At 38.4% G+C, this 14,418-nt stretch overlaps 2 protein-coding genes across 10 annotated transcripts in view; one reads left to right on the forward strand and one right to left on the reverse strand.

Moving 5' to 3' along the window:
* The window catches only part of FRRS1 (ferric chelate reductase 1), a 29,258-nt gene extending 28,591 nt beyond the window's left edge, over positions 1-667 (forward strand). For 8 of the 9 annotated variants that reach the window (XM_067300865.1, XM_067300868.1, XM_067300864.1 and 5 more), the window contains 2 exons: positions 24-85; positions 185-667. In XM_067300865.1, the coding sequence (XP_067156966.1) occupies positions 24-85; positions 185-277 (155 nt within the window). In that variant the 3' untranslated portion in view covers positions 278-667. Of the gene's footprint in view, positions 1-23; positions 162-184 lie in introns of those variants that run through there. The other variant, XR_010884859.1, reaches the window with a different exon arrangement.
* A 113-nt stretch (positions 668-780) lies between these two features.
* PALMD (palmdelphin) overlaps positions 781-14,418 on the reverse strand; it is a 31,865-nt gene continuing 18,227 nt past the window's right edge. Inside the window, exons 5-9 of the mRNA XM_067300732.1 lie at positions 13,271-13,385; positions 12,310-12,343; positions 12,115-12,225; positions 10,308-11,408; positions 781-6,092 (exon numbers count right to left, since the gene is read on the reverse strand). Coding sequence (XP_067156833.1) covers positions 6,049-6,092; positions 10,308-11,408; positions 12,115-12,225; positions 12,310-12,343; positions 13,271-13,385 — 1,405 coding nt within the window. The 3' untranslated portion in view covers positions 781-6,048. The remainder of the gene's footprint in view (positions 6,093-10,307; positions 11,409-12,114; positions 12,226-12,309; positions 12,344-13,270; positions 13,386-14,418) is intronic.

The raw sequence follows: 14,418 nt of genomic DNA on the forward strand, positions 1-14,418 counted from the left end.
CTTTTTTTTCTTCCCACTAACAGCTGAAGTGATAGAGGATGACAGAATACAGATATTGCAGTCACTCACATCTGCAGAAGCAGAGGCAAGTCACCATTTTGTAAATACTACTATGAAATGGTATGATTATTTGTTTAAAACAATAAAAAGACTGACACTTCTATGGCTTTTTTCCCTTTTGCAGGGTCATCTGTTTAAACAGATTGTGTTAGCCATCTATATCTGTGGAAATATAGTGTTCCTCATTGCCTTCCTGGCAGCAATCAACCAAATCTGAAATAAGTCCATCCATGAAAGTCAGAGTTTTGCAATGAAATATTGTGCAATTGGAAAAACAAGGAAACTTTTATATTACAACTTTTCCCTCCACACCTCGCTGAAGATGTAATTGAGCACGATGCATATGCACTATTATTCTTCAATGTTAGGGAGAGTTGCATTCAAATCTATAGAAGGATCCTGCAGTCCTGCCAAAGCTGTCTTCTGATGTGATTTTTAGTGGGAGTCTTTGCCTGAGTAAGGAATGATGTTTGTTTTATTAAGTGCACTAATTTAACTGATTGCAGCTTGTAAGTTAAGAAGACTGAGAAGATGTGCTGAAACACTGTTTTGATAGTCACAGTTCCCAAAACCTTTTGTGAATATTATTGAGAACTGGAAAGACTGATCCCAGATCTGTCATATCTGTTCACTTGTGTTCTAATGGCGTGTTATGTGACAGCTTGCTGCTTGTGATAGTCTTGTGCATTACAAAAAAAACATTGTGACAGTTTTTCACTATCGCAGGTTGATGCGATCAACGTTGTCATGTATCTTTGCAGTTAAATGCAAAAAACATTCCCTCTGCTTTAAGAGCAGTACAAATACAAGCATATGGGTTTGGGAACTTCAGTCCTTTAGCAAAGCCACCATTTGCATCACTCATAAACACTGCTCTGTCCCCCCAGTACTTCTAAACCGTAAAGAGAAAGTATGTCTGCAATACAAGTGCAGTATAAACTAGTTGTTCCAACTAGTAAAAACTCAAACAGAAAGAAACTTTCATAGGATGTGTCTGGATTTCTGCATTTTGCTGTCTCTGGCTACTTGTGGTTTCTGAATTACTTTTCTGAATGAGTGAGATGGACTTATGCCACTTGATGGCTAAACGTGAAGGGAAAATGTTTGCTCAGTAATGTTGCAGTTGTATTTGACTGCACTGTTGAGTGAAATGGAGATTAGGAGTTGGTTTGACTTCAGGAAGGGCAGCTTCTGTCAGTGTTAAAAGAGTTCTCTGAGCTGGCACATCTAGGAGGCTTAAATGTCTTTATAAGAATGTGGGAGGGCATTTTTAGTCCTTAAAAGATTTATCTAAATAATATGAACTATGTACAGGGAATGGAAAGAGACTATGTTCTTTAATTTGCTTAATTATGGAAGGAATTTCTTTAAAATCTCAGAAGTGCACCCTTAATATGCCATGCAGTTACAGTGCTTTGCAGGCAGAGCAGTACACCTGTTCTTGCAGCCCTAAACAGTGTGCTTCCACACTGCATTATCATTCTTGATAATCTTGAAAGTATTGATTTAGCTGTATCACTTTGGAATGTATTTTCAGCCAGGGGCTAGTAAGCTAACTGGGGAAAAGAGGTGCTGGGGGAATTGGATGGAATAATAGTGGAGATGGAGCCTGGCTTGGCGTAGACCTTTTCAGCAACATCCTTCTGCTTTCTGATGGCCTGATCTAAAATATTGATACATGTGGGTCAGGTAGTGGTTCTCTCCACTTAATTAAGCTGTCTATCTTCTGCCTTTCTTCAACTCCCCAAATCCACAATGCAGCTAGTTGCAGAAGCAGTTCTACAGCAAGCTACAAGCCAATGCTCGCAGTCCTGTATTTTCTTCCTTTTGGCTGCTCCAGTAACCAGGTTTGCTGTAAGAGCGTGTACAGAGCTGTGATTAATCCCGTTGTGAGCGGGTATAAGTTGAATTGTCCCCATTCCTCTCATCTGGAAAAGTCATTTGTAGATAGAGAAGGGGAGACTATGAAGAGCTATGGCAAAACCTAGGCTGAAAGGCAAGAAATATATGACTGATCATGTGGGTTTTTTGTGGGTGCTTTTTCTCTTGTTTAGTGTTTGTTAACCAGGGTTTTGGAGGACTCTTTTTTTTGTATGCAATGAGTTTATAGAAGAAATCTCTCAGTCCTAGACATGATTGGTGGCTTTTTAAATTAAAGTCAATGACAAATTCTTTCTGTAACTTGATAGTTGTACTGTATTGTTCTCCTGTGACAATGAATACAGGTTTTTTAAAACGTGAATGAAAATATGTGAATTCAAGCTTTTTTGTCTCATTTTTTACTTAGATGAAAACTATCATGTAAAAACTGGAAAAAGAATAGCCTTGCATAGCAGCAAATGGGGATTGTCTGTTTGCTTTGTAGATGCTTATTTTCTAAATTAAAGTTATCTAGATGTTTCCTGAAGAAACTCTTACTGCAAATGAATGTTAAAATGGTTGCGCTCTCCTGTACAGAGTTGCTTTTGTGTCAAGAGGGAAAGATTCTTGTTTCAAATTTAATACCTGCTATAAAGATCAAAAACTATTAGCTGCTCTTTCTTTCCCAGTACTAGCAGCACTGTGTAGTTTGTAAAGCCTCATGCGGTATTCTGCCATATTTGACTGGAAGCCTTGTTAAGTTTGAAACATGCATGGAGTTTTTTCTCCACCTGTGTGACTAGTAAAAGGAAGCAATGTGTGATTATCTTCTGACTCTCCCAAAATTCTTTGTGTATTCTTAAACAAAAAACACCTGTGGAAGTGTTTGATATCAGCAGAAAAACGGATGCTAGGCAGTTTGGTTCTGGAGCCAATGGTGGCTGCTGTATTCTTTCTCCCCCTGCTGATTGGTAACATGATATTCTTTAGAAGAAAATACCTATTGCTTTACCTCATAAAAGAATCTTACTGAAGTCAGTAGGACTTCTTCACAGAGAGACAGAGAAGGTTTTGGTGTCCTTTTACTGTTGTGTTAAACTTGTAATGATGAATCAACATTAGCATATCTTTTCTTGTGTTCTTCTAGTGTTCTTCTAGACAGGCGAAATCTGCCAGTAAAGCAGAGATTTGTTTGTGATTAGTGTCACCACAAGAAGTTTACTGTTTTAAGGTAATTGTATTTGAGTTGTTATACGCAGCCTCAAAATACCGGTCATCTGCCTTTGTCTTACGCAGAAATCCTGTTTTTGGTACATGCTTCCGATGAAAACTAAGTGATGCAAATAACTTGAGTGCAACTGAATCACTGTTACTTTGCTTTGCTCAAAGTCAACTTTTTTGGTAGCAGACATACAGACTGCATATTAAACTAAAAACGTATGCCTTTTTTCTCTTCCACACAATGAACATACACTGTTTCCTGTGTTGTTTGTCAAAAAAACACCAGATGGAGAGACTTCTTTGTATTTGGTGTAATGGTGTGAGTGTTTTTCCTTCTCCCAGGTTCGAAGGCTAGAGATAGATGACTGACCTTTTATTTTCTATTATGAATTACGACACTATGTGGTGCTCTTGTTCAAATAACAGCTTTTGGGGTTTTTTTGCCTTTAATTTTTCAGTGTGAGGTTGAGACATGCAAGGGATGCCCAAAATGGGAAGAAAATGTTCGTAAATAAACTAATCATAAATATTCTTAAACTTTATTAAATAACTGGATCTTTAAATTCAAGACAGGTCGTACAGATAGACATAAAGAAATGGGTACTTACTTGAAGTTTATGCTTAAACAAACTTTTGTTTGAATAATTATGGCCTGTTTTCTTTAGTCGTGTATGTAAACTGTGCTCTGCACAAATGTGCATACTCTTCCATGCAACTTTCTTGAGATGATTTAGCCATTTTGTACTTTTGATAACCTTCATTGCTCTTCTCTATTTGTCTCTTTAGAGATGGGGTGACCGAAACTACTCAAGATGTAAATATACAATGCCATGCCATAGTTATGTTTTGGTTTGTTTTCCCTTCCTTTCCTAATGAGTCTCCAAATCCTCTTAGCTTTTGTGGCTCAAACATGGAGTTGATATTTTCAGAAGACTATCTAAAATAGTGCCAAGATCCATCCCTCCCTCCCCAGAAGAGGTTGGTGGTATCTACTTGAAAGTGCTCCTTGTGCTATGTACAGTTAGGGTTACTTTTCTTTTCTATGTTACTTTTCATGCATCAGTAGTGAATTTCACCTGTCAGTTTAGTACATGGTAACTCTCTGTCTCTTTGCTGTCTGCTTTGTTTTAAACTGCTTTGAATAATACTACGCTGGCAGGAGCCTTTTTGCCCCTTTTTCCAGATCATTTAAGTTTAATTAACAGTATAGGTCTGCCTTTGAGAAGGAGATTCAAACAAACAAGAAAGAGTAAGGGTTGAAGGTAACTTGCTGCTGCTCTCCAAACCATCTAATAACAGGATAAAAAAAACAAAGCGGACAAAAGCCAAAAAAAAGCCCTTTAAAAAAACCTGAAACACAGGAGAGACATAGAGAAAGTGTAATACAGTTGCATTTATTTGTTCTTATCTATTATTCCACTCTCCAGGCAACCGTCCATGACTGAAATTCTAAAATTTGAGATTATTACCTGATTCACTGTCCCATTTCAGACTGGGAGCCACCAACTCTTTAGAGGCTGTGAGTCAGCTGATTGCTAGCATCATGCCTCAGTGTGAGGTAGTAGCTTCAGGTTCCTGCTTTGAAATGAGGAAGGCCAGCAAAAAATAAAGTTACAGCTGACTTTTGCTGGTGTATAATATCTGAGTCAGCTATATGAGAATAATGCAAGCTGAGATGTATCTATTTAATGAATCACAACAGTCAAAGACCTAGCAAAATAACTATCACACTGATTTGAATATAAGGATGTAGTGCTGTGAGGCATTTCCCCCCTCAAGAACTAGACTGGGATAATCTGACTTGTGTGGTGTTTTCCAGGTGCAGCTGTACCTTATGGCTGCTTAAAGGGCCCCAGCTGCTCCCTAATGTGTTGAGTTGACCTCTTCCTTGGTGGGAGGCTTGAGACTTTGCTGGAGAGCTGTGTCCACCAGTGGTAGCAACTGATGGCAGATGATCCGCAGTTGCAGGGTGGGCTATAGGCAGCTCAGTATTTCTGATGGAAGACTTACACTACTTCTAGATCCCCTGGCCAACCAAAACCTATGTGCTCAGTAGTATTTTCTAGTGATGGACAAGCACCTGCCTGTTTAGCAACCAGTTTCCTGGGAAAGCAGGGCCTTTGGTAGCGAGCAAGCAGGTGAAGCCATGGCTGGGAGGTTAAGCTGTTTGTAGCACTGTGCACTGGGTCTGTAAGGCTCTGGGTGGGGAGCATACCCCTGATGGGGGGAGGAAGGAAGGTCTTGGGATTGGCTGTATTGTCATACAAAAAATAGAAGGGTGGCTGCACTGTGATACTGTAGAAGCATCTAAATACTTAAATGCAGACTTTGCTATTTTTGGTTTGTTTGTCTGTTATTTGAAAAGGAATGCTTTAAATTTTGGCCAAGGTGGTATGCTTGGGAACCAGTCTCTTATATTTACACTCCTTGCTCCTATCTCGCATGTCTAGTTTTTCATTAACTAATGTTTTTATTGGAAAAATGCTGGGATGGCATTTTCAATCAAAAGTCAGTTAGATTGGTACACTTCAAAGTGAAAGAATGTCCTGAGAAGTTCCATGGAGATGTGTTTATCTGCTTTGTGTATATAGTAACACTGTATTCCTTGTTGTGGGAACAGGTATGCACATATCTTCATATTTGCATATACACTGCATTTATGGTCTTGGGAAACTTCCCATTACCGTCAGCAACATCCTGGATTTGATTTGAATGTGTGTAGCAGTTGGTCGAATCTAAAAGTCTGTTAATGTTCATTGGTTTATGCAAAGGCAAAATAACCCAGATGCGTAAAATAAAGGAGCAAAAAAATCATTAAAGTTCAAAAAAAAAAAGTATGCTGAAGAAACTCTTCTTAGCTTTATTCTGCTTTGAGTAATAAACTTTACTTCCATGTCATTATAGCTGTTAAATCACCTTTTTCCCCAGCTTTGCCATTCTCATCCTCAGAGCTGCAAAAAGAAAACAAAGTCATTGAATATTATGACTAACTTTCTGGTGCTAAATCTCCTTATTTAGAATAATGAAGAATACACATACCTCCAGTGGTTAATCCGGCAGAATAAGCATTGTTTTAGTGTTACAGAAAGAAATCAGTAGAAGGCATTAGTTCTGGTAACTTTACAATAAGGCAATACGTTAAGAATTTACTCTATTTGTAAATTAGCACTGCTCTCTTCTACATTTTTTGGTTTTGTTACCTTCACTAATGCATAGCAGACAGAATGGTATTGTCCTTGACTGGATGCTGACAGATTAAAAGGATGCAGGAATAATTAAACAAAACTTTGTTTAAACCAAATTCTTAAGTGAGAGCTTTAACTGCTTGGAAGCTTTTTTCCTTTGTGTTAATATTCACAGAAAAGTTTCCCCTTAGTGGTGTATGTTGGAAATTCCTTATTTAAGTCTGACAGAGTAACTTAGTATGTGTGTAAACATTAGTATGACTGTGGTCTGTAACTGTGTGTAATGTAGATTAGTTTGAAAATGACAGTGCAGGGCAGATGACTAAACACTAAGGTTATTTCTAGAACAGCAATATAATGCTATTGTTCAATATGTAAGACTTTCCATCCCATAATGTTGATCCGAGAGGGCAACAAGAATAACCTCTAGCGCTCCAGCCCTCTGACCTGTTAGTTTGAAGAGTCACTCAAAGTAGCACAAGTCTCTTCCCTTCACCCTGCATGGTTTTCTGTACTGAGAAACAGTAGGGTCAAGGCAGCTGTTTACTTCATTTATGCAGGTCAACAAATGTTGAACTAAAGTTATGTTTTGAATGCTGAAGTTTGTTGCAAATCATGGAAGCCTCTGAGTGTAACCTTATATCATAGGACTGCTGATGTTAACCTTAGCTCTTACAAAGACTCTGTGTATCCCTTGCAGACCAAGGAATTTTGGTGGATTAGGATCCTGGCTATGGTTCGAGAGAGAAATCTGTCAGATACTCGGTTTAAAAACACGTCACTGGACTATTGGCTATATCTTGCTCTCTGCATTATGGAAACTGTGGCATGCCATGCTTTCTTTTTCTATTAAAAAGTTTTATTGCACGTTACTTTCTTCAACACAAATGGAGCTTAGGCTATTGTGTTTTCCAAGGTTGCAGTACTTCAAGTGGTAAGGAAAAAATTAGCTCATCTGGACTAGCTACCTGCCAAAAGCCTTGGACTTTCACTTTTCCCATGAGAGACTGTTCTATACTGTCAGGAGATTTTCCTGCCTATTCAGCTTCAGTTTTCCTTTCTTCATTCATCCCACTATGTCTAGCCTTTGCTCCACCCTAAGTACTTTTCCCTTACAAGTACTGAATCTTCAAAACACTTGCAGACTAATTCATTTGACTGAAACTTAAAGAAAATAAACTCTAATAATGCGTAACACTGGTGTCCTAATTATAGCATTATGTTGGCCTTTTCTCCATATGGTATTTCTGAAGGTATGCACACCTTGAGGTCTTGATCCCCCACCAAGCTCCATAGGGAAGGGAAAATCACTCCCATACAAAAAGATGTAAATTGTGCAATTCTGTTATTTCTGCATACAGATTGGCACCTGAAACATTTCCTCTGCCTCTTAGTTGTCCTTGGCCTTCATTAACTTCTACAGTAACTTGCTCTGAAGGGTCACTACTTTCCCAAAGCAAGATTGCTACACAAGGGACCTTCTCCCTGGTATATCCTATGCTTTCTTGCTTCAAATTCTCTTTCAGAGAGCCCTTGGTGCCTATTCTTCATATTCAAATGCTGCAATTACATCAGAAAGCTTACATTTCTAAGAGGATTGTTTTTCTATTGTATTTCTTGTTTTCTGTTGTATTGCTTTTTGCTTTAATAATGAATTATGAGGTACCAAAGATCATCATCTAGCTCTCTTCACTGGTACTGTTAGTGAACCTGCTGTGCTGAGGCTTCAGTGATTGGTTTGAGGCGGCAGGGGGGGGGGACTTCCTTTAAAAATTAGCTTTTTGTCATGCATTGTTCTAGATATAAGAGGCTTTCCTGATTTTGTTTCCTTTTTAGAAGTAATGATAAAATTACAAGACTGTGTGGAGAAACCAAGTCATTTCCTGGCATTTTTCCCATGGATCAAAATGTCCCAAGGAGTGGTAATAAATAGGCTGGGGCGGGGAGGAGAGAGGAGTATGGCTTAATTCCAGATTCGGCTGGGCACTTCAAGATATTCACTTGGAGACGGTGCTGAATCTCAGGGTGTATTTTTGGCTTCATTGAGACGATTGCAAAACTGCTATTGATTTTAATTGGGACCAGGATTTTTCCTAATTGGCTGTTTTCTCCTTGGTAGAGTATGGTGTAAGTAAATGGATAAGACCAAATACAAATTAATAGAACATTCTCAAATGCCTTTACCAGATTTACAGTTATCCCTCTTCTCTGAAAGCCAGCATTTCTTTTCCACTAACCTCAAAAGAGAGAGGACCCAGACTGTTCAGAGGTTGTCTGTTAGTGGGAGTGGAAGGAAAAATTTTCAGAAGCTTCTTTCAGGAGTCAAAAGTAAGCAAAGACTGGTACATGCTCAGCTAGTATCTCATGGTCTGCATGTGGCCACCAGAACAGTTCTGTTGGCTTATTGTTATTCCTTGCAACCCTCTTCCCCAGGATCTGTTCAGGAACATGTACAGGGCAGGCTGCAGGATGAATGCGTTGTTTTGGTAGCAACCAGCTTTTGCGGGGAGGGTCCCTTCTCCATTTATATGCATGTATGTATGTGATGGGGGAGCGAGGGGAGTGTCCCCAAAACAAAGGGCTGGAGCAGTTGCTGGAATGACTAATCCTGCTTGCAGCCAGCTACTTCTGCTCCTGGTTGCTGGCATAGAGCTGCTGGCAGCAGCCTTGGTCCTGGAGGCCACAGCAAAATGCACAGATGGTAGAATTGGTGCCTGAAGGAAGCAAAGGTCCTGAGAGGTGACAGAAAAGCTAAGTGACCTGACTGACTAGAAAGGCTGAGCAGCACTGCTGGAGTATTTCAGGCTATGTTGTGCATGACCAAATGAGGTTGATGATATTTCTAAACAGAGAGCATCTTTAGAGAATACTTACTGAGCAGCTTTTCCTAATCAATGCATACTGATGCAAAAATACTTGAAATTCCTTATGTGATCTGAAGACCCACCCTCTCTTTTGGGTATACTTGTATTGTAAAGAAATGCTGGACTGCCCAAGTGGCTTTAGACAGGGCCAAAACTTGCACTTTTCCTGCCAAACTCTCAAAATTTTTGGGAATGTAGTCTGGGAGAGGAGCAAGGAGAGAATGTGGGATCAGAATGCCTGATCTTGCTGTAACTCAAATGCAATACTCTTTGAAGTGGAATGTGACTCCTGTCTGAAATCTGCTGCTCTATAAATATGCTTAAATGCATTTTAACTATATGCATTGAAGTGCAATACAACTATGAAGAAAAGATTTCTGTGTTTCTATAAGACCTTGCTATAGTTTTTCCAACCTTTTATTATAAAACTTTGCAGTAAGAAGCAGACATCTTAATATTAAAAGACTAGAAAGAAATATTAAGAAATAAAAACAGATTATACTGGCTAACCACATGTAGGGAGGAAAACTGTTTTGTCATCAATCAAATTATAAAAATGTCTAAATCAGATTATCAAAAAAAACTTGCATGAACATTATTAAGGCAAGGTAGACAACACTGATTCCAGAAGAATGCGATGTAAAGCTGATTACTAAAGAGTTTTTCTGTTTTAAGGCGCAATTTGGATCATCTAGGAAGTAGATAAAATATAGATAGGCACAAATAAATTTAATAAGGAGACAGTGTTAAGAAGCAATGCTGTTAGCTACCTGCTAGTAAATTAAAACTATTCTCCTCATTGAGGTAGCATGAATGGAACTTTTAATTGTCATTTTAGAGAGCCACTGTTTTAATCTTTGAAGATTACTGAAATGGATTTTCTGAGATAGTTTCAAAATTTTGATATGGTAACTAATGCATTGCTAAAGATGAAATACTTCAACAGTAGCAAAATGCAATTGGCATTTGTTAACAAACAAGGGCGAAGAAATGCTTAGCAATTGCATATTAGTCTGTGAAACAATCCAAATGGCAAAGTGAAACAGTTGCTAGCAGACAGTACTGTTAGTTTGCTACATGAGCGAACAGCAGCGACATGATTTTCCTTCTCTGTTACCTGTTAATGAGGGATCTTCAGTACCGTCTCCAGATACCTGGCTGTGAAGGCGAATGTGGTGTGTAGGTGAGCTTAAACGTTCCTCTTGTTCTCGTAGGGAGATGGAATTTTTGTGCGTTGCTGTGTTCAGGTTCCCACCCCACCTGCTCGCAGGGATTGTCTGTGGGACTTCTGTGGTTTTCTGCCTGTTCAGTGGCTGATAAACCTGACTATAGTGGCCTATGGGGTGATATGATGGTTTCTCAGATTTGCTGTCATCTTCATCATCATCACTGATCATGACTAGTTCTGCTCGGATAACCCCATCGTATCTTGACAGCTTTTGGTCTGCTTCTGTATCTTCATCAACACGCTGATAACCCATGAAAATCATTGTAACCGGTTCTGAATCATCCACGTAACATGGTACAGCTTGGACAATGCTGTACTGAATATCTTCCTGATCTTCTTGAGGTGCAGGGGATGCTTCATTAAGATGGCAGGAATTTAAAGACCTTGCCTCGTGATGTTTTTCTCTTGTATTCTGGTAAGGTTTTAATTCCTCATGGGCAGTGTTTCTTTTTTCATTATATATCATCCTGTTCTCAGGATTAGTGTGTACTTTCTTCTCTGATTGGAGAAGTACTGGAGAGGGAGACTTTGGCTGTGTTACCTTTGGGAGATCAAGACCATTTTCTTTATGTTGCTGCATAAAGGGTTCTACCTTACTGAAGAACTCTGTCTGTTGATTGCTAAGTCCATTCATATCTCTTTTTTGTTGGTCTTCCAGTTTTGGTCCAGGGACTAATTTATCTTTCTGAGGAGTAATTGGCCTGCAAAACTTGTTTGCAAACACAGGCTCATGATACTCTGTGGGAGACCTGGAATTTTTTTCAGTTGCCTGCCTTAGAAGGTCCTCCACCTCAACAGGAGCAAGTTCATCCACACCATTTTGTGTTGTGTTGCAATTTGAAGACACTGCATAGACTGACTTCCTGCCATCATCATAGACTTTGATTCCTGTCTCTTTAAACTCATTGGAGGGAAGAGGTATTGTTGATAATACTGTGTTTTCTCCTGTCTTCATGTCTTTTTCAACTTTAATTTCCATGGCAAACAATGCTGTTGGAAGAAACAGGTACTTAAAAACTGGTAATGCAGCAGATGCAAAAAATAATTTGAAAGAGTCCTGATAGTGAGAATGAATGTTAAAATGAATTATCAAATATGTTATACTGGGTTCTCAGTTTGAATACTCTATTCATCCTGTCAATTTCAGGAAGTGGGGGGAAAAAAGCCCAAATTTTGTTTAGAATCCACTTCTGCAAGAAAAATCAGCCATTGAGGAGCCAGTTCTCATTCTGTGATTCTGACTGAGAAGGCCAGGTTTAAACTTGACATCAGGAGATATATTGGGCAATAGCAGTTGAAAGAGCTCCACATGCTGCAAGATTAGAGTCTTGGGCACTCGGGGTAGGAGGCTTTGTAGTCATTAGGAAATAACCAGACTAGATATTGTTGCCCAGTAGGTATAACTGCTGACAGAAAATATGCGATATCTGATACAAAAGGAATAACTACTTAGAGTTATGCTATAGGTACAGGAATGAAGTGCTGGAAGGAAATGTCAATGTTGAAAACATTGTCAATGGTATGTTGCTTACACCAATGTCCTACCTTTCAATTTTGACAATATTAATGATAAAAATAGTTTAAGTGAGAACAACTTTGTCCCATATCTGTAATTAGTCCTAAAAGCATATTAGCTTCAGTTTTTAAGAAGCTTTTTGCAATTATTCATACCTTTGGAGTTAGCAACAAACAATACCTTTTCTCTTTTCTTCATCATCTGCTGCAGCGTGTCCTGCCCTTTTTAGTGCAGAGGGTCTGAAATACTTTGGAAGGTCAGGTATGTTGGCATATATGTAGTCTGCTGTCTCTGAATAAATAAGATTCACAGTGCCTTTAGTATACTCTTACTAACTTGTACAAGAAACTTATTAAGATTTTTGACTAAACATACCTTCTTCAACTTCTGTTTTTTCTGCTTTCACAGACTAGAAAAGAGAACCATATAACAATATAGATGATTAGTCAGTTTTAAGATAACTTCTAGATAGCGTTTTGCTTTACCTGATAGTTTTAACTTTTTGTGGACCTCACTTTATACTGAGGTATACCTAGAGTGGAGACTTCTCAGAACATTTGGAGCGTGGCAAGTGGGAAAGTGAAACTTTTCTTGTCTATTTTGGCGGTATGTTCTGTCTTTCCCTTTGTGATTTAGAGTCATTAGAAATTGTTAATGAAACAGGCTCACACTGGCCCAAGGTGATTGATTTCAAAGACTTCCAAAGGCTCTATTTTGGCTCCCCAGTTTTGTTTATCCCTCTTTATTTTTAAAGTGCATGTTTTTACACACATGCACGCGCAGCTGGAGAACTGAAGCTAAGCTACTTCATGTTTTTAAAAGAGAGCTTAAGATGATTCTCAGATGTCAAAATGACATTTTGACAAAGGGTAATGACTAATAGTACTAAGGCATGTTTCCCTATAATCTCTCTCGGGGAGGCAGGAGAAAGCATGATGCAGTTTAGCTGGACAGAGCTTGAAGGAGTGCAAATAAGTCAGTCTCTGTACTCGTTACTTGTATCTATCTTCTGCTGAGACTCAAAGTTGCTGATTGGTGACAACGGCAGTGCTATTTTTCATGATGTACTATAGATGAGTAATGATATGAATCGCCCTCCCCCCTGCAAATGAGTATAGAGACATTTAGGTATTTGAACAGTATAATTTCTTGTCTCTTGTATTTGAACTACTGTCATTAGACAAAAGCTCATGAACACTCACAGGATCCAGCTAGTTCCTCCCTTACTGTGAGTGTTCATGAGCTTTTGTCTAATGACAGTAAGTGCTGAACACTAAGTATTCACTATTATGATGAATGAGTAAGGAATTTACTTCTGTAATGGTTTGGCACTAACCTTTATTATGTCTTCTGTTGTTTTCTCAACTGACTTAAGTTTCTTTAAAATAGCTTCTTCATTAGCTGAGATTTTCATTTCCTCTTTTTCCAGAGCCTCAATTTCCTTCTCCAATCTGCAATCACAATTCCCTTGATTTAATACCATGAACAATGCTGTAGATTCAATACATCTTGAGTATGGACATTAGCAGGAGTGATTTCAGTCACTCTGACAAATTTCATTCTAATACAGAATTAGCTTATGACTTCAAATACCTCAGGAACAATTGTGAAATTGGAATTATGCTCAGTTTTTTAAAAGATACCTGCTGTAGATTTCTTCTGAAATTACTTTGAAAACAGACTGAAGTTAACATTTTTTCAAGAGGAAATGGAGAAGGACCATAGGCCCTCACAGAATTTCCTCATCTTCAGATGGACTTTTTTCTCATGCATTGTCTCAAGAAACATGATTACTCCTATGTAATTATGATATAGGAAACTAATCCAGTCAGACACCAGGGTTATGACTTTATTCACTTGTCTTTTTATTCCGTATGTGCAATTGTACTATAGATCAGAAGCAGTGCATTCTTTGTCTGTAAGAACATCAGAAGAAGGTTCTTGTAACTGGTAATACGTAAAGGGTTAGAGTATATCACCTCATGCACTATGCTATATGTATCCAAACTGAATTCAGGTGGATCACACACAGAGGAAAGTTCTACTTCATCTGTGACTAGAAGCTGCAATTCCAGAGTAAGAGAAAATACAGACAAAGGTGTAGAGTGCTGATCTGTATCCATGGAATCAAATGGCAATTTCTGAGGAATAGAAATCATGTGTTGATGCATCAGGCTCTTGTTTGATGGAAGTACTTGCAAATAACTAAGAATTATTTTTTGTAGAACTGAAATAGATAAAATATCATTTTCTTTATTTTCATATTAAAAATTAGTTAATACAACTAGAAATCATAGTAGTGATATGTCTTGTAGACTCTTCTTAAGTGACAACTGTAGTTATTGTGTGGTTTTTGAAAACTAAGCAACCTGCATAGCAGAAGATGCTAGAGACATTAAAGTTAGAGGCTTTGTTTTCTGGTTTATTGTTTTGGACTGAGAACAAGGCTTTGTTTTCTGGTTTATTGTTTTGGACTGAGAACAA

The sequence above is a fragment of the Apteryx mantelli genome, chromosome 8 (assembly GCF_036417845.1).
Source record: "Apteryx mantelli isolate bAptMan1 chromosome 8, bAptMan1.hap1, whole genome shotgun sequence".
Taxonomy (NCBI): Eukaryota; Metazoa; Chordata; class Aves; order Apterygiformes; family Apterygidae; genus Apteryx; species Apteryx mantelli.